The 27,592-nt window shown below is 43.1% G+C and overlaps 1 protein-coding gene across 4 annotated transcripts in view; it reads right to left on the reverse strand.

Moving 5' to 3' along the window:
- The window catches only part of AGAP2 (ArfGAP with GTPase domain, ankyrin repeat and PH domain 2), a 547,732-nt gene that overhangs the window by 158,902 nt on the left and 361,238 nt on the right, over window positions 1-27,592 (reverse strand). For all 4 annotated transcript variants that reach the window (XM_075337106.1, XM_075337105.1, XM_075337104.1 and 1 more), the window contains exons 2-3: window positions 22,390-22,448; window positions 12,963-13,050 (exon numbers count right to left, since the gene is read on the reverse strand). In XM_075337106.1, the coding sequence (XP_075193221.1) occupies window positions 12,963-13,050; window positions 22,390-22,448 (147 nt within the window). The remainder of the gene's footprint in view (window positions 1-12,962; window positions 13,051-22,389; window positions 22,449-27,592) is intronic.

The following is a 27,592-nucleotide window of genomic DNA, read 5'->3' on the forward strand; positions in this document are numbered from 1 at the left end:
CTAAGCCATTATAATAGCAAACACTGAGGAAACTTAGTGGCATCCAAAAAGTGGCTGTTGGACTTCATTAGTGTCCCACTGGTGCCAAGCAATTTGCAGCACCTCTGCATGGCACCCTCAAGCTCATTGTTACTAAGCCATTATAATAGCAAACACTGAGGAAACCTAGTGGCATCCAAAAAGTGGCTGTTGGACTTCATTAGTGTCCCACTGGTGCCAAGCAATTTGCAGCACCTCTGCATTGCACCCTCAAGCTCATTGTTACTAAGCCATTATAATAGCAAACACTGAGGAAACCTAGTGGCATCCAAAAAGTGGCTGTTGGACTTCATTAGTGTCCCTCTGGTGCCAAGCAATTTGCAGCACCTCTGCATTGTACCCTCAAGCTCATTGTTACTAAGCCATTATAATTGCAAACACTGAGGAAACTTAGTGGCATCCAAAAAGTGGCTGTTGGACTTCATTAGTGTCCCACTGGTGCCAAGCAATTTGCAGCACCTCTGCATTGCACCCTCAAGCTCATTGTTACTAAGCCATTATAATAGCAAAAACTGAGGAAACTTAGTGGCATCCAAAAAGTGGCTGTTGGACTTCATTAGTGTCCCACTGGTGCCAAGCAATTTGCAGCACCTCTGCATTGCACCCTCAAGCTCATTGTTACTAAGCCATTATAATAGCAAACACTGAGGAAACCTAGTGGCATCCAAAAAGTGGCTGTTGGACTTCATTAGTGTTCCACTGGTGCCAAGCAATTTGCAGCACCTCTGCATTGCACCCTCAAGCTCATTGTTACTAAGTCATTATAATAGCAAACACTGAGGAAACTTAGTGGCATCCAAAAAGTGGCTGTTGGACTTCATTAGTGTCCCACTGGTGCCAAGCTATTTCCAGCACATCTAAATTGCACCGTCAAACTGATTTTTACTAAGCTATTAGAATAGCAAACTCTGCTGCTAGTTTAAGGGCCATAGTTGCATTGTCAGGGATAGTTATTGTTTTTTATTCTGCTGTCAATAAAGGTAGACCACCGCTGCAATCTACACCACCTCTCAATTTTTACTACCACATTTTAAGTGCACAATCTTGTCGCAATCAAAATGAGTGGCAAAATGACAGATGCTGGTGGAAAGGGGAACAGGCGTGTTGGAAAAGGAAAAAAAAGTGTTTGTCCGTGGGGAAGGTGGCAAAGCTCCATTAACATCTGCTGAAGATAAGCCATCTTCCAGCAAAAGTAAGATGTCTACTACTTACCATGGACAATCAGATGTGCTCCCTTTTTTACGAACACGAATAACTGGAACAAAGGTAGATGATGGCCAAAAAAAGAAAATGTTTGAATGGATCTCAAGTGGTCCAACAAGTGCCCTCTCCGCCACCTCAACTACCGCATCCAAAAAACACCAGTCCTCTGAGTTGTCATCCCAATCACACTTGCTTTCTCCCAGCTCTCAAGTCTCCATCCGCCCTGCACAGTATGGTGGAACAGAGATGGCTGAGTCTGCAGAGATGTTCAGTCACACTATAACCTGGGAATCAGAGGTCTGCTCCCAAGCTACAGTTAGTACAGACCAGGAAATGGTCTGCAGTGATGCCCAGAACCTTTGTGACTCAGATTCAGGCCCTGATGACCAAGTTTCTGAGCTTAATGTTGACCCTTATTAACAAACTGTAACACCTGTTGTAATAGACAATGAGGAACATACTGATGACGATGAGACGCAGATACCAGATTGGGATGACAACTTAAATATTCGTTCAGGGCAGGAAGAGGCTCGGTCTGAGGGTGAGGGGAGTGCAAACACAACACTTGATGAGGAAGTTCTAGATCCCACCTACTGTCAACCAACAGTCAGGCACTTGAGGAGGTCAACAGAGGCGGTGGAGAAGGATGCAACTGACGATGAAGTTACCTTGCGCCTTCCTAGACAGAGGAGGAGTACTGGTAGCACGTCTACAACTGCATCCTCAGCCACCACTCTGCCTCTGAGCACTAGTCGGGGTGGCTCAGCAGGTCGCGTGTCCTCTAAGCCTTGCCTAGCCTGGTCCTTTTTTGACCTTGCAAAGGATCACCCAAATCATGTGATCTGTAAAATTTGTCGGGAATCTGTTAGCAGAGGCAAAAACCTCAGCAGTTTGACAACTTCTTCCATGAATTGTCACATGAATAAATATCATATGTCCCAGTGGGAAGCTCACCGTGCTGCAATGCGGCCTAGCGGAGCGGACCATCCACCGCCTGCCCCTTCCAGTGCATCCGCGCGCTCTTCATCTTTTAGGACTGTGGGGACAGCTGTCACACCTGGTTTTCCACGCACAACTTCCACCACTGTAACCGCAACAGGCAGTTTGCTTGGTAGGTCGTCAGTTGGTTTAGAAGTGGAAACAAGTGCGTGTGTACAGCTCTCTCAGACATCGATAGCATCAACGTTGGATGAAGGCAACATCATGTCTACGCCTGCACTTTCCTCCCAAACCTGCATTTTTTCAGGGACACCCTACTCACCACCGTCTACACACAGCAGCCACATCTCTGTCCCTCAGATGTGGACAAATAAAAGGCCATTTCCTGCGACCCATGACAAAGCTAAGAGGTTGACTTTATCCCTCTGTAAGCTCTTGGCTACGGAAATGCTGCCTTTCAGCCTGGTGAACACACAGGATTTTAGAGACCTTATGTCTGTCGCTGTGCCCCAGTACCAGATGCCCAGTCGCCACTACTTCTCTAAGAAAGGTGTGCCTGCGCTACACCAGCATGTCGCACACAACATCACCGCTTTCCTGAGAAACTCTGTGTGTGAACGGGTGCATTTCACCACCGATATTTGGACCAGTAAGCATGGACAGGGATGTTACATGTCGCTGACTGGTTTTGGGTAACTATGGTGATAGATGGTGAAGGGTCTGCTGCACAAGTCTTGCTGTCCCCACGACTTGTGTGTCAATCCTCTGTCTGTCCAAGTTCCGCCACTGCTTCTGCCTCCTCCACCTCATCTGTGTCCTCCACCTCCGCCCCAAGCCTGCCTGGTCAGGCCACCAGCGTTCTCACTGCGCAGAAGGAATCACGCACCCCTCATTACTATGCTGGCAGCAGATCGCAACGTCATCAGGCGGTCTTTAGCTTGACATGTCTTGGGAATAAGAGTCACACAGCTGAGGAGTTGTGGTCAGCTCTGCGGTCCGAGTTTAATAAATGGTTGTCTCCACTCAACCTGCAGTCTGGTAAGGCCGTGTGCGACAATGCTGCAAACCTGGGTGCGGACCTTCGCCTGGGCAAGGTGACACACGTACCTTGTATGGCTCACGTGTTGAACCTTGTTGTCCAGCAATTTTTAACACACTATCCCGGCCTAGATGGCCTTCTGACCAGGGCACGAAAACTGTCTACTCACTTCCGCCGTTCAAGCGCCGCAGATGAGCGACTTGCATCGCTCCAGAAGTCTTTCGGCCTGCCGGTTCATCGCCTGAAATGCGATGTGCCGACACGCTGGAATTCGACTCTCCACATGTTACAGCGACTGTGGCAGCACCGCCGAGCCCTGGTCCAATACGTCATGACGTATAGCCTGGGCCAACAAGATGCAGAGGTGGGGCAGATCACCCTGATGGAGTGGTCTCAGATCAAGGACCTATGCACCCTTCTGCACAGTTTCGACATGGTGACGAATATGTTTAGCGCTGACAATGCCATTATCAGCATGACAATTCCAGTCATTTACATGCTGGAGCACACGCTAAACACTATTCGGAGTCAGGGGGTGAGACAACAGGAAGGGGAAGAACTACAGGAGGATTCATATGCGCAAGGGACAACAACATCTCCAAGGTCCAGACGTTCATCATTACCAAGGCGGCAGGCATGGGACCATGGGGGACAGGGATCAACAAGGGCGCATGGTAGCAGGCGAAATGTTGAGGGAGGTTCAGGAGAACATGAAGAAATGGAGGACGAACTGTCCATGGACATGGAAGACTCAGCGGATGAGGGAGACCTTGGTCAAATTTCAGTTGAAAGAGGTTGGGGGGAGATGTCAGAGGAAGAAAGAACGGTTAGCACCTCTATGCCACAAACACAGCGTGGACTTGTTCCGCATGGCTGCGCAAGACACATGAGCGCCTTCTTGCTGTACTACCTCCAACATGACCCTCGTATTGTCAAAATTAGAAGTGCTGATGGCTACTGGCTTGCCACACTATTAGATCCCCGGTACAAGTCCAAATTTTGTGACATAATTCCAGCCATAAAAAGGGACGCACGTATGCAGGAGTATCAGCAGAAGCTGTTACTCGATCTTAGCTCGGCTTTTCCACCAAACAACCGTGCAGGTGCAGGGAGTGATTCTCCCAGTTGTAACTTGACAAATATGGGACGGTCTCGTCATCTTCAACAGTCTACCCGTACCAGCAGCACCGTATGTGGTGCTGGTAACAGCAATTTTATTGAATCTTTTCATAATTTTTTTAGACCATCCTTTGCAAGGCCACTAGAGACAACAAGTCTGACACATAGTCAACGGCTGGAGAGGATGATACAGGAGTATCTCCAAATGAACATCGATGCCATGACTTTGCCAATGGAGCCTTGCTCATTTTGGGCTTCAAATCTTGAAAAATGGCCAGAGCTCTCCACTTACGCCTTGGAGATCTTGTCGTGTCCAGCTGCCAGCGTTGTCTCTGAACGTGTCTTCAGTGCTGCTGGGTGTGTGCTGACAGATAAGCGCACGCGTCTGTCCAGTGACAATATGGACAGACTAACGTTCATCAAAATGAACAAGTCATGGATCCACAAGGAATTTACTACCCCTGTGTCATCCCGGGGAGAGTAAATGCTTGTGGATTTGGAATGTGCTTGATGCAAATCAAAACATCCTGTTTGCAACTTGGGCACAAGTGCTGCCACTGATGGGGTGTCTGTGTGGCCCAATTTTTGGAAAAAAAGGGAGACTCCGCTTGGAGTAACCCTTACTTGCAGTGTTTCTAAAAGTGATCCAAGATGAACAGATCTGGGATCAGCAAAGACTTTGCTACCTACCCCGATGTCATCCTGGGGACGGTTAAGGATGGCGTATTTTTGAATGTGCTTGATGCAAATCTACCTGTGAAGTGTACAACTGGGGCACAAGTGCTGCCACTGAAGGGGTGGGTGTCTGTGTGGCCCAATTTTTGGAAAAAAGGGAGACTCCGCTCTGAGTCACCTTGCCGTATTTTACATGATTTTAGAAGGGCATGCCCTATATCTGTGTCTCCTCCTCTTTTTCCTCGTCCATCTGTTTAGTTTTCACATGAGTATTTGTCCTTGTCACTTTCCCATGTGTTTGTGTTGTGTTGTGAGTTGTTTGTCACCTTTTGGACACCTTTGAGGGTGTTTTCTAGGTGTTTTTATGTGTTTGTGATTGCCTCCCATTGTTTCCTATGGGTTCGAGGGGTTCACCGAACCGAACTCGAACCAGACCTCGGTTCGGCGAGCCGAACCGCGACCGGTTCGCTCATCTCTAGTCAATATAGCATTATAAGGGCTTGTTTTGTGTGTGTGACTATTTGTACTTTTGAATGACACCGTTCATTCGACCACATGGTGTACTGGAAAATGGCAAAAAATAATTCCAAATGTGTTAAAATTGCAAAAAGGTGCAATTTCACAATTGTTTTTACTTTATTTACCATGTTCACTATAAGGTAAAATTGAACTGGCGATATGGTTACAGGTCTGTATGAGTAGCAAACATAGTTGTTTTTTTTTATTTAAGTGATGCAAAAAAATTCCAAACTTTGTAAGAAAATTTTTCTACTTTTGTCTTCATTTTCTGAGACCCGTAACGTTTTCATTTTTTCGGGCTATGGGGCTGTGTGATTGCTTACTTTTTGCGTCCTGAGCTGATGTTTTTAAGGATATCTTCTTAGCATAGATACAATGTTTTAATTGGTTCTTATTAGATTTTCTTAGAATGTTGCGGCAGAAAAAAGCCTTATTTTATATTTTGATAGATCAGACTTTTACGAATGCAGCGATACCAAATTTGTGTATTTTGTTTTAATTGTTTTATTTGTAATTGGGCAAAAAGGGGGGGTGATTTCAACATTTGTGTTTTTTTGTTTGTTTTTTCATATTTTTAAAACTTTTGTTTTTACTTTTTACTGTATTTACTTCTCACCTTAGGGGACTTGAGGCTGCTGCTGGCTGCTGGCCCTCTAAAAATTATGAGTAAGGCCTCTAAAAATTATGAGTAAGGGCCAGCTGCTGGTCCTCTAATAGTTGATTGAGGTCCTCCTGCTCACCCTCCAACAATTATGAGAAAGTGTCCCATGATAACACTGTCGATATAGTGGTAGACGAGGAGGACAAGGAATACAGTAAACCATAAACCGTATACCATTTTTAGGGTGGGAAGGGGTGCATGGGAATACACAGAAAAAAAACAAACATTTGAATTGAATTATGTTTCGCTAATGTCATCTGCTGGGCTTCAGACGTCAAGGCCAATCTAGGCCTTGTTCATTTTGAGAATAGTCAGCCTGTCTGCATTTTCTTTTGACATGTGGATGTGCCTATTACTTATTTTGCCCCAGGTGGCTCTAAAACCGAATCAACTTAAGAATGTAGGAAGCAATTATTACAGCTTGCGAGTCTCAGATTTGTCTCAACTCCATATAAAAAAATAAAATAAAGATGCATTCATCCAATGGGAGAAAGGCCCAAATGCAACTCTTGTATGAATAAAAGAATATGTGGTGTTCATTCCTTCGGATTGGCTTGAAGAAGTTCCCCCCATATGGTTGATGAATTTTCATTGGCAAAGGTCTCCAAGGAGATTAAAAAAGTTTGGAAATCCCTGGTTTAATTTATTTGAAGCCTCAGGACTGCCTGATGCCCTGAGCTGGCACAGAAGAAAATTAGCTGATGCAATTTCAGAGTTGGATGTCTTCAAAGTGGAGAGGGAGAAGGGGTTAAACCCGCGCAATCCGCCAGTAATACAGAAGGAGATGTTGATAAATTAGACAATCTTTTATTCCATGGGTCTACACGTTTCAAGGTCTAAGACCTCTTCTTCAGGCCAGTAAATCAACCCCTTCTCCCTCTCCACTTTGAAGTCTGAAACACGTGGGGCCGCAGCAGCCGCCATTATCTCATGCTATCTGTGGTGGTTGTGACCTCTCCCAACCTCAATCGGTGAGTGCATTTACCATTTGCTAACCGTGTGTTTGATCTGGTAAAACCCTATCAGCGCTTCTCTTTTCTAGCTTATCTACAGAGTTGGATGTCTGAAAGTCCTTGTGCCACTTGTACTCTGAGCAGTGGCCTCCAGGACTCCTTGTTGTTGGCCAAAAAAGTCCAACTCCTTCTAAATATAAATGTTTTCTGAGACCCTACTCTATGTGTGTTCCAGGGTGTGTTGGAGTTTCTCCTTACAATTTTCGAAGCCCTTGCACATAGTACATACGCTTTACCAGTATAGGAGTCCCACGCCTTCCAAATGGGGAAAAAATATTTTCTGAGGCCATCCTCTACATGTATTCCATGGTGTATTGCAATCCCCCCTTTTAACTTTTGAAACGCCTTGCACTTAGTGCATAGGCTTTGCCAGATTAGGAGTCCCACTACTTACATATAGGAAATCACGTGCGCACAATTCCTTTTTTTCCTGACTGAAATGGAAAAATGTTGCGTTTTTGAAAGAAGGAGCATGTCAATGCTAAGGCAAAAGAAAGTTCTTTGCCATGAGGTTCCATGTTGAACTTTCAGTGGCCAGTATGAGAGAATGTGAGCGATAACACAAAATTTAACACACCTGCTCCCCATTCACACCTAAGTCATTCTAACATTAATTAGTCACATGACGCTGTAGAGAGAAAATGGCTAATTGGGCGCAATTTCGACATTTTCACTAAGGGGTGTACGCTCGTTTGTTGCAAGCAGTTTAGACATTAATGGCTGTGTTGAGTTATTTAAAGGGCATAACAAATTTACACTGTTATACAAGCTGTACACTGATTACTTTACATTGTATCATACTGTTATAGTGTTGTCTCATGTAAAGATATAATAAATTATTTACAAAAATTGGAGATATTTTGTGATATACTGTATTTGTAGAGTACTAAAGTGTATCCAACATGATCTTACATCAGATCGATACCAATTCCATATAACACATGCCTACAGTATGGTAAAAATGTTACCCTATGGATGTTTTTACACCCCCATGTAATGCTATATTTTCACAGATTTACTTTTATACCGCATTAATAATTGTACGATGCTTCATGAGTCTGACATATGGTCAAAATGTTCTCAGATTAGAATTTAATGGAGAGTGAGAATCTGGCTCCCTGTACATGAATCTGTGAGAAACTTCCATACTGGTAACGTATCAGTTCTTTTATTATTTCTTACTGTTCCATATAATGTTAATAGATGGATCTATAGTTTTACAATTTGTGCACTTGAGCATGTGTATGAGGTTTAACAAGTGTTCTTCCACACCTACTCTTCCACAAATGTAGAAGAAAAGAGAGAATTTTCAGCTCACCCGTGTTATGCTCTCCAGGGTTCAAGCAGATGCTCGTAGTCCACCGGACAGGCAGGTCCGTAATCCAAGGCAAAAAAGAAAGTAGATGGGGGGGACTCAGCACCAATACCACGGAATAAGATGCAGAAACTTTATTTCATCTTCTTAAAAATTCGTCAAGCAAAAAGCTCCAAATTGGACATCATGCGGCTTGACGCGTTTCGGACAAAGAGGGGAATAAAAACAGTCTGTAATCATAAGCCTGGAGATTTTTGCATGATGAATTTTTAAGAAGATGAAATAAAGTTCCTGCATTTTATTCCGTGGTATTGGTGTCGAGTCCCCCCCCTTCTTCTTTCATTCTCCCACAAATGTACCTCCTTCCCGTTTGCCATGTCCTCTTTTGGTTTCCACTACTCTTTTGGTGTGGTCAGAACCTGACCACTGCAGCCAGTGAATTGGCTGCACAGATCAGATGAAATGCCAGCCAAAACAGTAAAGATGTAGCCCTGAAAGGGACACAGCCAGCAAGTCGCAGGAGCAGCAGGGGCTTGTAGGGGGTATATGCTCTCATTTTTTAGCATATTGGAGTCATACATTAAGTTTAAGAAGAGGGCGGCAAACCCCTTTAATGAGGAGTAAATAGAAAGCAACAAATCAGTAAAACTCCAATCTGTTCCCAGTAAAAGTATAGAATTTCTCATGCTGGGAGCCTACGCAGAGGTGATTAATTTACTTTTTTGAATTCCTTCCTTTCTAATGTTCTGAGTAAGAGATGTTCTTTTATGGCTTTGCAAAAGCAATTTTTTTTTCATGCTGACAAAACATAAAGCTTTTTGCTACTTTAAGCAACAGCACATAAAGAACCCAGCAGAGTATGTGTGTGGGAGGCTTATAGAGAAACCGGGAACTGATTGAACTAGATAGCATAAGTTAATGCTCATCGAAAAAACTGGCTCACCTAGCATAGCTCTGAATGCATTGTATTTTTATCATATTAACACCTTCACACTAGCATCATGTACCCTGATTCTCAAAATGGGGCATGTGTATCCAAGGTAATTTATGCCATATGTCTATGGGACACTTATATTGTGTTCATACTGTGCTTTTACTAAGCAGCCCATATTTGAACATAGCTTTTCAGCAGAAATGGTGGACAAATATTGTCACGGGTGTGTCATGTGTGACAAATAGTCATGTGTTTTCGGGCCATAGAAGATCATAGTGTTTGGCTGTGCAGAATGCTCTCTGACTTCCCATTGTTCCTACTGTCAGTATTCATTGGTATAGGTAGATTTCCTGCTTGATTCATCCTTTCCCCTTTTGGACCCAGCAGGAGCTCGCCTTCCACCCAGCTGCTGTTCATCAGCATTCTCTCTGTGCTTATACAGTTAGGTCCAGAAATATTTGGACAGTGACACAATTTTCGCGAGTTGGGCTCTGCATGCCACCACATTAGATTTGAAATGAAATCTCTACAACAGAATTCAAGTGCAGATTGTAACATTTAATTTGAAGGTTTGAACAAAAATATCTGATAGAAATTGTAGGAATTGTACACATTTCTTTACAAACACTCCACATTTTAGGAGGTCAAAAGTAATTGGACAAATAAACCAAACCCAAACAAAATATTTTTATTTTCAATATTTTGTTGCGAATCCTTTGGAGGCAATCACTGCCTTCAGTCTGGAACCCATGGACATCACCAAACGCTGGGTTTCCTCCTTCTTAATGCTTTGCCAGGCCTTTACAGCCGCAGCCTTCAGGTCTTGCTTGTTTGTGGGTCTTTCCGTCTTAAGTCTGGATTTGAGCAAGTGAAATGCATGCTCAATTGGGTTAAGATCTGGTGATTGACTTGGCCATTGCAGAATGTTCCACTTTTTTGCACTCATGAACTCCTGGGTAGCTTTGGCTGTATGCTTGGGGTCATTGTCCATCTGTACTATGAAGCGCCGTCCGATCAACTTTGCGGCATTTGGCTGAATCTGGGCTAAAAGTATATCCCGGTACACTTCAGAATTCATCCAGCTACTCTTGTCTGCTGTTATGTCATCAATAAACACAAGTGACCCAGTGCCATTGAAAGCCATGCATGCCCATGCCATCACGTTGCCTCCACCATGTTTTACAGAGGATGTGGTGTGCCTTGGATCATGTGCCGTTCCCTTTCTTCTCCAAACTTTTTTCTTCCCATCATTCTGGTACAGGTTGATCTTTGTCTCATCTGTCCATAGAATACTTTTCCAGAACTGAGCTGGCTTCATGAGGTGTTTTTCAGCAAATTTATCTCTGGCCTGTCTATTTTTGGAATTGATGAATGGTTTGCATCTAGATGTGAACCCTTTGTATTTACTTTCATGGCGTCTTCTCTTTACTGTTGACTTAGAGACAGATAGACCTACTTCACTGAGAGTGTTCTGGACTTCAGTTGATGTTGTGAACGGGTTCTTCTTCACCAAAGAAAGTATGCGGTGATCATCCACCACTGTTGTCATCCGTGGACGCCCAGGCCTTTTTGAGTTCCCAAGCTCACCAGTCAATTCCTTTTTTCTCAGAATGTACCCGACTGTTGATTTTGCTACTCCAAGCATGTCTGCTATCTCTCTGATGGATTTTTTCTTTTTTTTCAGCCTCAGGATATTCTGCTTCACCTCAATTGAGAGTTCCTTAGACCGCATGTTGTCTGGTCACAGCAACAGCTTCCAAATGCAAAACCACACACCTGAAATCAACCCCAGACCTTTTAACTACTTCATTGATTACAGGTTAACGAGGGAGACGCCTTCAGAGTTAATTGCAGCCCTTAGAGTCCCTTGTCCAATTACTTTTGGTCCCTTGAAAAAGAGGAGGCTATGCATTACAGAGCTATGATTCCTAAACCCTTTCTCCGATTTGGATGTGAAAACTCTCATATTGCAGCTGGGAGTGTGCACTTTCAGCCCATATTATATATATAATTGTATTTCTGAACATGTTTTTGTAAACAGCTAAAATAACAAAACTTGTGTCACTGTACAAATATTTCTGGACCTAACTGTATACCCCATCTTTCCTTTGGACTGGTGCTGGTGATATTCTTCAGTTCATTCCTCTGTGGTATTGATGATGACCTGAGTCATCTGTAGATAAGTAGTTCATGCTTTTCCCTCTGTGTGTCCTCCTTGTGTCTTCTGTAGTGTTTAGTGGGGTTGACGAAGAGCTCATCCCATCCATTCCCTATTTAGCACTAGGGACACCTAGGGTGAGGTATCCAGCTCAGCACATAGGTGTGGAAGCTATCTAGGGTGGTGAGGGACTCCAGGGACCAGCAATAGGTTCGGTCAGGGGTCACCATCTTCCCTTTCCCTAGACAGAGGATTTCCTTTCTCTTCCCTTTCACCATGCGCTTGGTACTTCCTCGTACCTAGTGTGACAAATATATACTTTATCAGTCATATGAAGAGAAAATCCAGCAATCCCGTACTTAAAAAAAATCTTCCTTTTGTTCAAAAATCGTTTAAAAAAACCATGGTGGCACACACCGGTGCAAGCAGATCAAAGTGAAAAACACATGGGAGCGGTAACGGTTCTTAGTCATGCCATAATATCATGGTATGAATAAGTACCGGGCTGGTTCGAAACGCGTTACCGATCCCATGTGCTTTTCACATTGATCTGCTTCCAGCTGTGTGTGCCACTATGTTTTTTTAACAATTTTTGAGTAAAATTAAAATGTATTAAGTATGGGCTTGCTTGATTTTATCTTCAATGTTTCTTCCCGGTTGACCAGCTGGATTTTTCTTTCCGTGCATTGCTACATCTGTGGAGAAGGATTCATGATTTCACCTATATGTGGGTGAACTGAGAAGTATTTTTTTTTCTTTTTATTTGATACTGTATCAGTACCTTTCTGAATCAGAAAACACTTCATTATGCTTACAGCAGGGCAATCTGCTGGCCCTTGTGGTGGCACACATAGACCCAATGCTCAGTAGCACTTTGTGTATTGCCATATGGGACCACCATGCTGTAACATATTGCAGGGATATTCTCCAGTTGAAGAAATGCTTGTAAGATAGAATTGCCTTATAATCTGGTATTTTATGGAGTATGTGATGGAATCCAGCAGAAAGTAACTTTTCCATGTATGAAATAGGGGTCATAGAAATATAGTCGACTAGGACCATATTATTACTTATTACATAATACATCCAAATGTATACGTCCTCATTAAAAAAACATATACTAGATGGGCCTAAGTAAGTCTCACCTTACATGGACCTATATACCAATTTTTCAGCTATTGTATACTGTAGACTAACCATATAATACAAATGTGTATGTTCCATGGATCTAAAATGTATTCACCATAATCACCGGGGAAAATATGAAATCTCAGTCAGGTTGAGGACATATAGTAAAAGTACATAGACTGTAACTATTTTGTCAGTATACAGATTAAATAAAACTTACTTTCTGGTGCTTCTAATGCCAAATAGGATCCTGTAACAAATCGATGAACAAGAGAAGATTTTCCACTTTTGATGTTGCCCAAAACACCCTATAAAAGAGAAAAATGTGTTACTAAAAAAATATTTGAAGAGAATGTGCCGCGAATGTAGTTTTTGTATGAATATTTACTGATTATGGAAACAATTATTTTTAATACAAGATTAAACTCATGTTTATTTAGTTTTTATTTAATTCTATTTTTATTGAAACACTGGGTGCTGCCTTCTTGGATTTGCAGTGTGTAACGACAGTTACACACCACAAATACGGCAGCTGCCAGTGGATTCGCAGTTCATTTTGCCTGGGAGCTGGGAGACAGAACCTCTGACCCCTACTGTATACCGGAGCCTCCTGATGATTCAGTGACGATGAAACGCGTCGGGCCAAGGCCAGTGAATGTATAAGGGATTAATTAATAGAGTTAGATGTGGTCTACCCTTGTTAGGGCGGACGTTTTGGGGTGACAGGTCAAGATGAGTCTCTCAGGAATAAATGGGGCCAGTAATGTCATGGAGGCTGGAGGACTCTCATGAAGGAGACGCTGACTCACCCCATACTCCAGGAAAAACACTCAGAAAAAACGATTATTGACTGGTATACAAGTAAAGCGTTGTGTCAGAATATACCCAATTTCAATTAATAACTCATTAAAAGTTTTTCTTTATTTATATACATTAAAATTTATTTCCCAGACCTAGACAAACAACAAATATATAGTGAAAATGTAAGAAGGTGTCTAAGCCACTTATAGTTGAGATTATTTAGAGAGTGGATGGGAGGGAAATTACCATACTTTAGAGCAATACTCCATCAATCATATAGGGAGACAGGTAGAAAAAATGGCCATGTCCTTAAGCTTCCCCTAACCAGGACTTTTCCTGCCTGTCAATGGAGTACATCCTCACTTAACCGATGCCCCCATTCCTCGGCGGCTCTCCCTTAAAAATCCCTTCTCTCACCCTCTTCAACAATATTCAAAAAAGTCTCTCTAGTGGTAAGGACTACCTATATCTCAGACACCCAAACAATAAGACAAGAAATAAACACAGATATGTTTTCAGATATAAAGCTCTCCCTCAATCATCTCACTCCTGCCTGGCAATGGAGTACACCCTTATTTTACGGTGCCCCCATTCCTCGGCGGCTGGCCCTAAATAAGGCCCTGAAATTCTGGTCAGTGATTACTAGGTATCAATCAAACAAAACCTTTTTTAACAATAGAGCTTTCTGCACTTATCTGAAATTTCTGTGTCCAAGACAGGTGCCCAGAAAAAATATTTTTTATCTCTTCATCTCAACGCGTTTCGTTCCATATAAATAAACAACGAAGCTCATCAGGAGATTTTTCATTTTTCAGGATAGCATAATAGCCTTACATGTTGTGGTCTCCAGGGATCAGAGCGGTGTGACCGGTGGTCTGCCCTTGTTTTGTGGTGACAGATCAAGATGAGTCTCTCAGGAATAAATGGGGCCAGTAATGTCATGGAGGCTGGAGGACTCTCATGAAGGAGACGCTGACTCACCCCATACTCCAACAATCCGTTGAGAATGTTCCTTACTTATCATTTGCACTGCTAATGAATAGTATGGTGTCATTTGCTTATTGACCACTGTCAATCGGTATTTTTGTTGGTTATTTTGTGTTTTTTTTATTATTTGGTTATCTTCTTGCTGGACCACTGTTCATATTACTGCTTCAAGTAATCACACAATTTATGTTTGTTTTGTTGGTTTTTTTTGTTGATTTTGTTATGTCAGTGGCGTCTCTGGGTGGACTACATGAATATATTATACTTTTATGTGGTCTATATCTGAAGTAAAATATTGTCAGTTACCCAGGGAGGCTTTTGGTTACCTAATTACCTAATACTATAGCATTTTAATAACTTCACAATAAAGGTTATATTTTAGCCTCTTATTTTGCTGTTTACATCCCTGTGCATAAGGGCTAATTCTCGGCATCCGACCCTATCTCCTCCATTGTGGCTACTCTCTGGACATGCCCCCTGGGCTGTCATATCAAAGCAGAGGGAGATGATCAGCGCCATCTTTGTGGAGCCCACAGCGTATACTGTGCGCTCCACTTTCTCCCTGAACACGGTGACGGTGAGCGGCGACCTGCAGCCTGGGCCTGGTATTGTACGATAGACGTCAGGCTTTGATCACCACTCGCCGCAGCATGTACTCACTTCGGACTTCCGCTCCCGGCAGCTCCTCCTTTACCATTAATCTTGTTTAATTCAATTTGATAGTTTGTTTACATCTTTTACCCATATGAGTATAAAAGATATAGATACTTATTGACGACCCTAAAACAATATATTTGGATATTTCTTTGGGCTCTTTTACAAAATTTCACATATGAGCATTGTTGATCCATATACAGTAAAAAGTGGTTGCATGAAGGGAAACTGTAACTTTAACCTTCCTAAGCCATCTACATTGAAATGTACTGTAGGTCGTAGGAAGATGGTACCATATGATACCTTGGTATCTGCAACCTATTCCAGGGAAATCCATGTTTGCCTTATATGCAGATAAGCTGTTAAACAGAACCGGACAGCTGATACATAATGCCCACGGATTAGGCAGAAAGTATCAGGCACTGGCTGTAAGAACTCAGTCAGGTATGTCTGACTCTGAAGAGCCTCATACTTTTAATAGCCGTTAGTGACAAAGCCGCGCTGTAGATTAGTCAGACAGGCGGGTCACTGGTGGATTCTCCCTGCCCACTGCCCTGCATTGTCAGGTTTCTGCTTATACGCACAAATAGATTTGTGTTTTCTACAATGTTCCATTAAAATTTCTGATTTTTATTTTTTCAAATAGATGAAGATCAAGATAACTTTAACGAGGACCTGTGACTTGCTCAAAGAACATTAAGTTTAATAACCCGTTTCACGTTGCATCACAGCTTTGCAGATATATTCATATTTGTTGCTTTGGGATTGTACTGTATGTAGTCTTTGCTTTAAAGTCCAGTTGGGCGTTTCTTCACTTTTCTTTGGGGGCACATGTTTTCACACCTCACTCCCATATACTGCCATTCCCAACTTCTGATACTGCTGGACTGCTAGAACAGTTGACAAACTGTGATTAGTAAAATCGTGGCGAGAGAAGTGAAAGTGTACACCTTAAGAAAAGACTATGAAGAAATGCCATGTTGGACTGCAAAGAAGAGATTTCACATATTGCACTCAAAATACATCAAATGTGAGTATCTGCAATCTAGCCACAATGCACAAAAAAATGGCAGTGAGGGGAGCTCAGGCATTTTTAAAAAGTATTTAACTCAACTTTTTTGAGCAAGTGACAGGTCATGTTTAGTGATGGGTGGACCCGAACTGTAAAATTTGGGATCCATACCGGATACCTTTCTACCACCATTTTAAAGCACAATATTTGGGTCTCTGTGACGCCCTGGCAAAACCAGGTAGTCACACAGCTAGGCCCCCGCACAACACCTCTCCCACACAGGGTTAAATCAGCCTACCTGAAACCCTAGTCACCCCCCTCAGGGAAGGACAGACACACCAGTGGGCGGGACCAGGCAGATGGAGAACACCCACCTAGGGGTCTGGAGAGCCTGGGGCGGGAAAACAGTCAGATAAGATAAGTCTAGAGTCAAGTTCAGAGTGGAGTGGAGGAGGCGAGCTCAGGCAGTCAAGGCCTGAAGTTCAAGCTGACAGGTGCCAGGGTCGGAGCCCTGACACCTTGGCTAGGTGGCAGACAGTGGTCAGCGCCAGCAAGAGACGGAGAGACGGCTGCCGGAGATCCGAGGTGGACCGGGTCAGGGTTGTAGCCCGCCGGTACCGACACCGGAGAACCGACCCGGAAACCATGCACAAAAGGGGCACTTGGACCCTGAAGCCAGGACCGGCACCAACGGCCTAGCTAATTAACCAATTGAGGGCAGGAAGCGGATATCCGGAGAATGGTGGCCGTGGTGTGGGCCTGCGAGAGTTGAGCCACCGAGACAGCGCCGCGTCGGGGGAGAGACCCTCCTGGCCTCACTGACCTGCCCGGAGCCGGAGCCCGTTCCCAGCAGGGCCAAGGTGTGTCGGCCGACACAGCTACCAGAAGTAACATCACTGCCTGCTATACCACCTCCGCTCCCGATGGAAGCCCACAGTTCCGGGATGTACTGCGGCTGGTCCATGGGATGCTGTTTCCAGGCCGCAGAGTGAGCTGTACGGCCCTATGCAGCAGTGGTAGCGGAACCCGTAAGTCTATCTATGAAAAGTTCAAAGTTACAAGTTAAAAGTTAACTGTTTGAACCCGCCACCCTTGTTGAATGTCCTCATGTTCCCAGAGGAGGCCATCTGCACAGCGCCATCTGCACAGCAGGTAGAGGGTGGCAGAGCAGTTGGAAAAGTTGGAAAAGTTCTTGTTGAACGTCTTCAACCCTGCATGTTTGAAGTGAAGAGGACATCAGGGGTCGGAGCCCCTGGTGGAGGATGGAGCCAGGTCCAGAGGAGAATCCGTACCCGCACCGCAAGCAGCAAGAAGACGGAGTCTTTTTGACAGTGCCACCCGTGAGTGAAGGTGGCATTGGGGACCGGTGCTGTCCAGTGGCGGTCTTGTGGGAAAGCTGCAGAAGGAAGCAGCGGTGTTCAATGTTTGTACATAATCCCCGACCACCTTTCTTTTCCTGCCGCAGTCTCTGGAGAGGCTGATTGGAGGAAGGACCTGCGGTAGAGTCGGCCGAGGCCCAGTCACTACTAAAACCGGTGACTACCCTCCAGGCCAGGGGTCCCCGAACTTGGGGCTCGTGAGAAAGACTGCTAGGTAAGGAACTTTTTACCCGGCCCGTGTGGGCGTCACCCGGACCCGTTCCTGGACTTGGGCAAAGGAGTGTGCACCAGTGCTTAGTGGTGGCACCAGGGAACAGGTTGTTTTGGGTGGGCGGAGCGGTGGGAAGGTGGTCTGGTCCGACCCGTCCCGTCCTGTCCCAACCTAAGTCCCGAAAAGTAGACAACCACCCACAGAGAGGAATAGGGCATCCGCCAGGGCCCAGTAGATCCTACGGGTCAGCGTCTTATGGGCACGGCTCCCAACCAAAGGACCGGGAGCGCACTCCTGCGTTACACACCAGGAAGTCCACCACAGAAAACACAAGGTGCAGAGGAAAGGGGCATTGACCACCGGCCCAGGTGTGGGACCAGATACACCCGTCTGCGGCAACCAGCCACCATCACCTTGGTTTACCAAAGGACTTGTGTGATTTATTCAACTGTGAGTAACATCCCCGGTCTGACCGGGTGCGCCGGCCCCTGCCGTTATCATCCCTTGCACAGAGACATTGGGCCCCGGGGCATCCATCGCTACCCACGGAGGGGTTAACATCTAGCTGCCATCACATTTCCCCTGGGTACCCCACAACAGGAGCAGCAGCAGGTGCTACATCTCACCACACACCGTGGGTGGCGTCACAGACAGTTTATTGCAAATCCCTGTACATATACGTCCCCCTTTAATTCGAAGCGTCTGTGCGACCCCCGGGTTCGGAGAACCCCTCGAGCCATACCGTAGATCCGGATCTGAGCAGCACTGGCTGCTGGCATGGGGGTGGCACATTTCCATAGATACAGTTAGGTCCAGAAATATTTGGACGGTGACACAATTTTCGCGAGTTGGGCTCTGCATGCCACCACATTGGATTTGAAATGAAATCTCGACAACAGAATTCAAGTGCAGATCGTAACGTTTAATTTGAAGGTTTAAACAAAAATATCTGATAGAAATTGTAGGAATTGTACACATTTCTTTACAAACACTCCACATTTTAGGAGGTCAAAAGTAATTGGACAAATAAACCAAACCCAAACAAAATATTTTTATTTTCAATATTTTGTTGCGAATCCTTTGGAGGCAATCACTGCCTTAAGTCTGGAACCCATGGACATCACCAAACGCTGGGTTTCCTCCTTCTTAATGCTTTGCCAGGCCTTTACAGCCGCAGCCTTCAGGTCTTGCTTGCTTGTGGGTCTTTCCGTCTTAAGTCTGGATTTGAGCAAGTGAAATGCATGCTCAATTGGGTTAAGATCTGGTGATTGACTTGGCCATTGCAGAATGTTCCACTCTTTTGCACTCATGAACTCCCGGGTAGCTTTGGCTGTATGCTTGGGGTCATTGTCTATCTGTACTATGAAGCGCCGTCCGATCAACTTTGCGGCATTTGGCTGAATCTGGGCTGAAAGTATATCCCGGTACACTTCAGAATTCATCCGGCTACTCTTGTCTGCTGTTATGTTATCAATAAACACAAGTGACCCAGTGCCATTGAAAGCCATGCATGCCCATGCCATCACGTTGCCTCCACCATGTTTTACAGAGGATGTGGTGTGCCTTGGATCATGTGCCGTTCCCTTTCTTCTCCAAACTTTTTTCTTCCCATCATTCTGGTACAGGTTGATCTTTGTCTCATCTGTCCATAGAATACTTTTCCAGAACTGAGCTGGCTTCATGAGGTGTTTTTCAGCAAATTTAACTCTGGCCTGTCTATTTTTGGAATTGATGAATGGTTTGCATCTAGATGTGAACCCTTTGTATTTACTTTCATGGAGTCTTCTCTTTACAGTTGACTTAGAGACAGATACACCTACTTCACTGAGAGTGTTCTGGACTTCAGTTGATGTTGTGAACGGGTTCATCTTCACCAAAGAAAGTATGCGGCGATCATCCATCACTGTTGTCATCCGTGGACGCCCAGGCCTTTTTGAGTTCCCAAGCTCACCAGTCAATTCCTTTTTTCTCAGAATGTACCCGACTGTTGATTTTGCTACTCCAAGCATGTCTGCTATCTCTCTGATGGATTTTTTCTTTTTTTTCAGCCTCAGGATGTTCTGCTTCACCTCAATTGAGAGTTTCTTAGACCGCATGTTGTCTGGTCACAGCAACAGCTTCCAAATGCAAAACCACACACCTGTAATCAACCCCAGACCTTTTAACTACTTCATTGATTACAGGTTAACGAAGGAGACGCCTTCAGAGTTAATTGCAGCCCTTAGAGTCCCTTGTCCAATTACTTTTGGTCCCTTGAAAAAGAGGAGGCTATGCATTACAGAGCTATGATTCCTAAACCCTTTCTCCGATTTGGATGTGAAAACTCTCATATTGCAGCTGGGAGTGTGCACTTTCAGCCCATATTATATATAGAATTGTATTTCTGAGCATGTTTTTGTAAACAGCTAAAATAACAAAACTTGTGTCACTGTCCAAATATTTCTGGACCTAACTGTATATATGGGGATCGGTGCCTCGGCAGATATTCAGGATTAATTCCAGTCCCAAACAGAGGGGTTTTTAAAATCCAGTTGGACCCGCTGGTCCCAAATATTTGTGGTTTTGCCCATCTCTGGTCATCTTTAAAGGGAACCTGTCACCAGATGTTCATAATACTTACCTAACGGTTGGTGCAGAGCAGACTGGTCAGATGGGCATCTCCGTTCTCCGGGTCCCGCGCAGGGCAGATCAAAGTGCGCCTGTGCAGGACCTCAATGTCGGCTAGTGTAGATGACGTAGAACCCGTCATCCGCACTAGCTTCAGAAGACTGAGGACAAAGATGGCCGAAAGAGGAGGCGCGGGACCCGGAGAACGGAGACGTCCATCTGATCAGTCTGCTCTGCACCGACCGTTAGGTAAGTATTATGAACATCCGGTGACAGGTTCCCTTTAAAGGGAACTTATCAGGGCTAATATATTGCTCGCTCTGTCTCTCAAAACCTGTATATGGGAACTTATCTTAAAGGAAGTATGACTGTTCAAACCAAGCATAGGCAATAGGTGCACCCTTGGCATGGCCAAGCAGATCAGCTCATCTTGGCTTCCTTTAATCTACACCCTCCTCTGGCTCCTATAAAGCTAGAGCTATCAATCAAGGAAGAGGACCAGACATGGATGGAAATTAAGTAGATGAGAAGTTGCATTAAGCTGCTTAGCAGACAATGGTGCACTGAGCCCCTGTGCTGGGTTTGAACAGTAATTTTGTGATGACCGTCACTCTTTAAACTTTGCATCATGTAGTCAGCAAAGAGTCTGCTGTGCAGGAAGAGTCCAATGTTCCCAATATGCCGGCTCTCTTGTTCCTCTCTCTCCAGCTGTCGATTAACAGATTTCAGCATCATAAAAGTAAATAAACTGTCATTCAAGGATGGCGATGGTGGGAGCTGACATGTTTTGATTATTATTGAACTCTTCCTGTTAAGCAGACTCTTTGCATTTGTCCCTCCCTTTTGTCTACATAACATTCTGTTTTTTTGCTTTCTTGGACATTTCGAGGAGTTGAAAAATAAGATTCAATACAGATTCAACGTAGATTTAATAGGAAAAACTATTGTAATATGTTACCAAGTTTAAGGTGGTTTTCCCATCAACAAAGTTAATATGAAAGTTCATTTTAATCAATAGATATTGGAATAATAATTATTTCCACAATTGGATGTTTAAAAAAAATGTTCCTGTGCTGAGATAATCTTATATATGTGTCCCTACTATGTACTGTGTAATGTCTGTGTCTGACTGTACAGGGACATGGTCTGATCATTCCACAGCTCCTGGGCAGTGGAGAATGTAAAAAAGTATACAGACATTATAGCATGGGATCATAGATGATTCTTTTTGTGAAGTAATACATTTTCCTGCCAGTTTTTAAAAAATGTTTTACCTCAAAGAAAGAATTATTTGGATCTCAGGACAGCACAATAGCTCAGTGGTTAGCACTGCAGTCTTGCAGCGTTGGGGTCCTGGGTCCAAATCCCACCAAGGGCAACATCTGCAAGGAGTTTGTATGTTCTCTCCGTGTTTGCGTGGGTTTCCTCCGGGTTCTCCGGTTTCCTCCCACACTCCAAAGACATACAGATAGGGAATTTAGATTGTGAGCCCCAATGGGAACAGTGTTGCTGATAAGTTAAGCGTTGTAGAATCAATAGCGCTATATAAGTGAATAAATATTATTATTATATCTCGTGCTGTAATGTTTATACTTTGTTACTTCTTCGCTAGCCCTGGAAATGTGGTATGATCAGACCATGTCTATAGTATGGTCTATCTATCATGGTATGATCTATCATGTGTCTATCTATTATCATCTATCATGGTATGATCAGACCATGTGACCATGTACGGTCAGACACGGCCATTACACAGTACAATGCAGGGACACAAGTATAAGATTATTTCATCTCAGGAACAAAAACATCTAATAGTGGAACTAATTATTATTCCAAGATCTATTGATTAAAATTAACTTTGTTTGTGGGACATCCCCTTTAATTTTCTCTTTTTCTTGGAAAGCCTCCTGAACCTTACACAACCGTTATCCATCTACTGAGAAATACAAGAACATGGCACTTTACGTGAAATGAACATATACCGTAAATGACTCACCACTCGTATTTCAGGTGTGGTGCGGCTGAGAGTCCATTCCTGGCTGTTTATAACACATTCTGCAAAAAAAAGAGAAAATGAGTTAACGTTTTAGAATAACATGTTATACAAGGACTTATGGTTCCATGACATCATCAAGTATCTGCTATAACATAAAAGGGTTTTCACAAGATAGTAGGTTATCCATCAAACACTATTATTTGGTATAACTTACTGATCATCGAAGGTTAGAGTGTTGGGACCATTAGTGATGCCTAGAATGAGTCTCTGCAGAAAATTTACTATCTTGGAAATAACCCTTTGCGCATAACCGCTAAAATTTCAGATATATCAATATGAGTATGGTACATTTTAGGCATGCATGGAATCAGTTAAGACAACATGACTACTTTGTCCTACTAGAAACACATTGTAATCATCCCAAAGATGCTTAAAGGTATGCATCATATGATTGGCATCATAATCAATTTGTAGCAGAACAACGACCCCAAACAAACAGAAAATATCAAATCAAATGTTAAGACCCATCTTCAGCTTAAGGGGGCTTTACACGCTACGACATCGCTAATACGAAGTCGTTGGGGTCACGGAATTGGTGACGCACATCCGGCCGCATTAGCGATGCCGTTGCGTGTGACACCTATGAGCGATTTTGCATCGTCGCAAAAACGTGCAAAATCGCTCATCGGTGACATGGGGGTCCATTCTCAAAAATTGTTACTGCAGCAGTAACGAGGTTGTTCCTCGTTCCTGCGGCAGCACACATCGCTCCGTGTGACACCGCAGCAACGAGGAACCTCTCCTTACCTGCCTCCCGGCCGCTATGCGGAAGGAAGGAGGCAGGCGGGATGTTACGTCCCGCACATCTCCGCCCCTCCGCTTCTATTGGGCGGCGGTTCAGTGACGCAGCTGTGACGCTGAACGAACCGCCCCCTTAGAAAGGAGGCGGTTCGCCGGTCACAGCGACGTCGCCGGGCAGGTAAGTACGTGTGACAGTCCGGGCGATGTTGTGCGCCACGGGCAGCGATTTGTCCGTGTCGCACAACAGATGGGGGCGGGTACCCACGCTAGCGATATCGTTACCGATATCGCAGCGTGTAAAGCGGCCTTTAGAATAGAACAAAAGTCCTAAAATTGATGACATGGCCCCAACAGAGCTGTGATCTCAACATCATCAAATCTGTCTGGGATTACATGAGAAAACTAAGATTTGCACAAGTCTATAGAAGATCTGTGTTTAGTTCTCCAAGATGTTTGGAACAACCTGCCTGCCGAATTCTTTAAAAAATATGGTCCCAACAGAGCCCTGATCTCAACATCATCAAATCTGCATGGGATTACATATTTTTAAACAATAACATTTTTTATTATTTTTTTTACACAATACAAAATAAACCATAAAACATTTTTTACACAACAAACAAGACAAAATACAAACACCAAAATAGGAGAGAGGGAGAAGAAAAAGGGAAGGGGAAAATGGGAGGAGGGTAATGCCACATAAAGCCAGTCCTAGGATTCATAATAGATTAAAAGAAAATCATAAACAAGGGCAATAATAATAATGGTCAAGAGGGACTTAAAAAAAATAAAATAAAATAAAAAATTAAGGGGCAAAGAGAAGTCCTCCAAATCCAGAGGGGAGGGTCAAATAGTATATTGGAAAACTCCTTAGGGTAAAGTGGTAGCAGTAGCATAAAGACACAAGGACCAAAGAGACCATCGGGCCGCTGTATGGGAGTACATGAGAAAACAGAAGATTTGCACAAGCCTATAGAAGATCTGTGGTTAGTTTTCCAAGATATTTGGAACAATCTGCCGAGTTTCTTAAAAAATATGGCCCTAACAGAGCCCTGATCTCAACATCATCAAATCTATCTGGGATTACATGAGAAAACAGAATATTTGCACAAGTCTATAGAAGATCTGTGTTTAGTTCTCCAAGATGTTTGGAACAACCTGCCTGCCGAATTCCTTCAAAATCTCTGTGCAAGTACCTAGGATACTTTGATGCTGTTTTAAAGGGAAAGGATGGTCACATCAAATATTGATTTGATTTAAATTAGTCTTTTATTCATTTTACTTTACATTTTCTTAATTGATGAAATTAAACTATTGAAATTTTTACTTTTATTGTTAGTTTTAATCTTCTCAGATTCCTTAATAACAGGGTCGGTACCGCAGGACTGGCGCATAGCAAATGTGGTGCCAATATTCAAAAAGGGGACAAAAACTGAGCCGGGAAATTATAGGCCGGTAAGTTTAACCTCTACTGTTGGTAAAATCCTTGAGGGTTTCTTGAGAGATGCTATACTGGAGTATCTCAAGAAAAATAACCTTATGACAGAGTATCAACATGGGTTTATAAGGGATCGATCCTGTCAAACTAATTTGATCAGCTTCTATGAAGAGGTAAGTTCAAGCCTGGACCAGGGAAATGCAGTGGATGTTGTGTATATGGACTTTTCAAAAGCTTTTGATACGGTGCCACACAAAAGGTTGGTACATAAAATGAGAATAATGGGGATAGGGGAAAATATGTGTAACTGGGTTAAAAACTGGCTCAGTGATAGGAAACAAAGGGTGGTTGGTTATTAATGGTACGTACTCGGACTGGGTCTCAGTTCATAGTGGGGTACCACAGGGGTCAGTATTGGGCCCGCTTCTTTTCAACATATTTATAAATGACCTTGTTGGGGGCATGCGGAGTAGAATTTCAATATTTGCAGATGATACTAAACTCTGCAGGGTAATCAATACAGAGGAGGATAATTTTATATTACAGGGAGATTTATGTAAATTGGAGAATTGGGCTGAGAAGTGGCAATTGAAGTTTAATGTAGATAAATGTAAGGTCATGCACTTGGGTAGAGGAAATAACATTTATGATTATGTACTTAATTGTAGAACACTGGGTAAAACAGACACAGAAAAAGACTTGGGTGTATGGGTGGATGGTAAACTTCACTTTAGTGGACAGTGTCAGGCAACTGCTGCCAGGGCTAATAAAATAATGGGATGTATTAAAAGAGGTATAAGTGTTCATGAAAAAAATATAGTTCTGCCTCTGTACAAGTCACTAGTGCAACCGCACTTAGAATACTGTGTACAATTCTGGTCACCGATATATAAGAAGGACATAGCTGAACTGGAGAGGGTGCAGAGAAGAGCCACCAAGATTATTAGAGGAATGGGTGGGCTGCAATACCAAGACAGGTTATTAAACTTGGGGTTATTTAGTCTGGAAAAACAAAGGCTTAGGGGGGATCTAATCACAATGTATAAATATATGAGGGGACAGTACAGAGACCTTTACAAAGATCTTTTTACACCTAGGCCTGCGACTGGAACACGGGGGCATCCGCTACGTCTTGAGGAAAGAAGGTTTAATCATAATCACAGACGAGGATTCTTTACTGTACGAGCAGTGAGACTATGGAACTCTCTGCCGCATGATGTTGTAATGAGTGATTCACTACTAACATTTAAGCAGCGCCTGGATGCCTTTCTTGAAAAATGTAATATTACCAGTTATGTATATTAGATTTTATGACAGGGTATTGATCCAGGGAACTAGTCTAATTGCCGGATGTGGAGTCAGAAAGGAAATTTTTTCCCCATTGGAACTTGTTTGCCACATTGGGGTTTTTTTTGCCTTACTCTGGATCAACATGTTAGGCTACGGGTTGAACTAGATGGACTTAGAGTCTCCCTTCAACCTTAAAAACTATGATACTATGATACTATGATACTATGAAATTTTTATTTTTGAAAGCTTTTTACTTTGCAGCATATCACACCTTCCTAAAACATTTTCACAGTACAGTACTTTTTCCTTTTTTTAAACATTAAATTATAGGTTTATTGTACTTATATCTTGCTTTTTTAAAGATCTTTTTGCAGTATGAACTCTACTACATATAGTCATGTACAGTATGTTAATAAATGCCAGCTTAAAATTACATAAAAGTACGGTAATAGGGAATCAGAGGGTTTCAGATTAAATTATGTGACTATTTAGAAAATTTCTGCTCATCCAAAACCCCAACCTTGCCTTTGACCTTACGCCCTATTGTCATCCTACACATTTTAAGCAATTACAGCAATGTAGTAACAGAACAAGTGATATGCTGTTACGTTTACAATAAAATAAATGTTTCAAACTGAATTTTATATTTCGCCAGAAGACATTCTTTACAGAAAGTGTCTTCTTTATACTTCTTTGTACTCTTCCATCACATGACTTACTAAAAGGGGAAAAACTAAAAAGATTTTTATTTTTCCTTGTAGCGATTAGCACTATGGTCAGATTATAAAAGCCTCAAAGAAAAAAAACATGGGTGATAAGAGATGTGTCTTCAAGAAGTACCCAAGAGTGACTTATGGTCTTTGTTAAATCACCCAGGAAATGCAAGGTTACAGAAAACTTGCCTTTAACAGCAAATACAACATCTTGGCATGGCTCATTAAGGCACGAAAACTTCTGTGCTTTTCTCAAAGATGAAAGCCTCAAAAATCTGCAGGAATGACAAAATGAATCTGTTCTTGGAAGGACGCCATACAGATTACATATATTCAGGCCAAATTTAAATGTGCGTCTTTCAAATGGACAGTGCACAGAGGGAATATGGATTGCGTCCATGTGGTGACCAGTCGCAACGTGGACGCTGTCATTAGAACTGACTCATTTCATACAGCTGATAAATGCATCCAATTCATTAAGAGGCGCATACCTCCTAATGAATATGGCACGTCTTACCCCACCGTACTCTTCATCAATATTGGCATAGAAATTCATGTCTTGATTAATTAGGGTCACAGACTATAATGAGTCCATGGCCTACCTGGCTTGCACCTCAGATGTGTGGATAAGCCTGTACATTCATTCACAAGATTGTTTTAGTCACATCTAAGGAACAATTCAGATATTATAAGGTAACGGTTGTTTTCCTTCAGTAATATCCACTTTGTTAATGTGTAGTCCTTACAGCTCTCACAGCTGCGGCTCCGTCAGTGTGTCCCGCAGCCTGCAGTGATCGGTCACATTTTCTAATGTCACCATGCACTGTGACCTCAGGATGTAGGAGAGCTGGGACATCATTGTGTGGATTACATCAAACCTGCAGGGTTGTTTTGGAGGTTAATCAATTATAGAAAAAGTTTTTTTTAAATTTTTTTAAATAAAGGATTTTTCTCTGTGTTT

Source organism: Anomaloglossus baeobatrachus, chromosome 2, assembly GCF_048569485.1.
Source record: "Anomaloglossus baeobatrachus isolate aAnoBae1 chromosome 2, aAnoBae1.hap1, whole genome shotgun sequence".
Lineage (NCBI taxonomy): Eukaryota > Metazoa > Chordata > Amphibia > Anura > Aromobatidae > Anomaloglossus > Anomaloglossus baeobatrachus.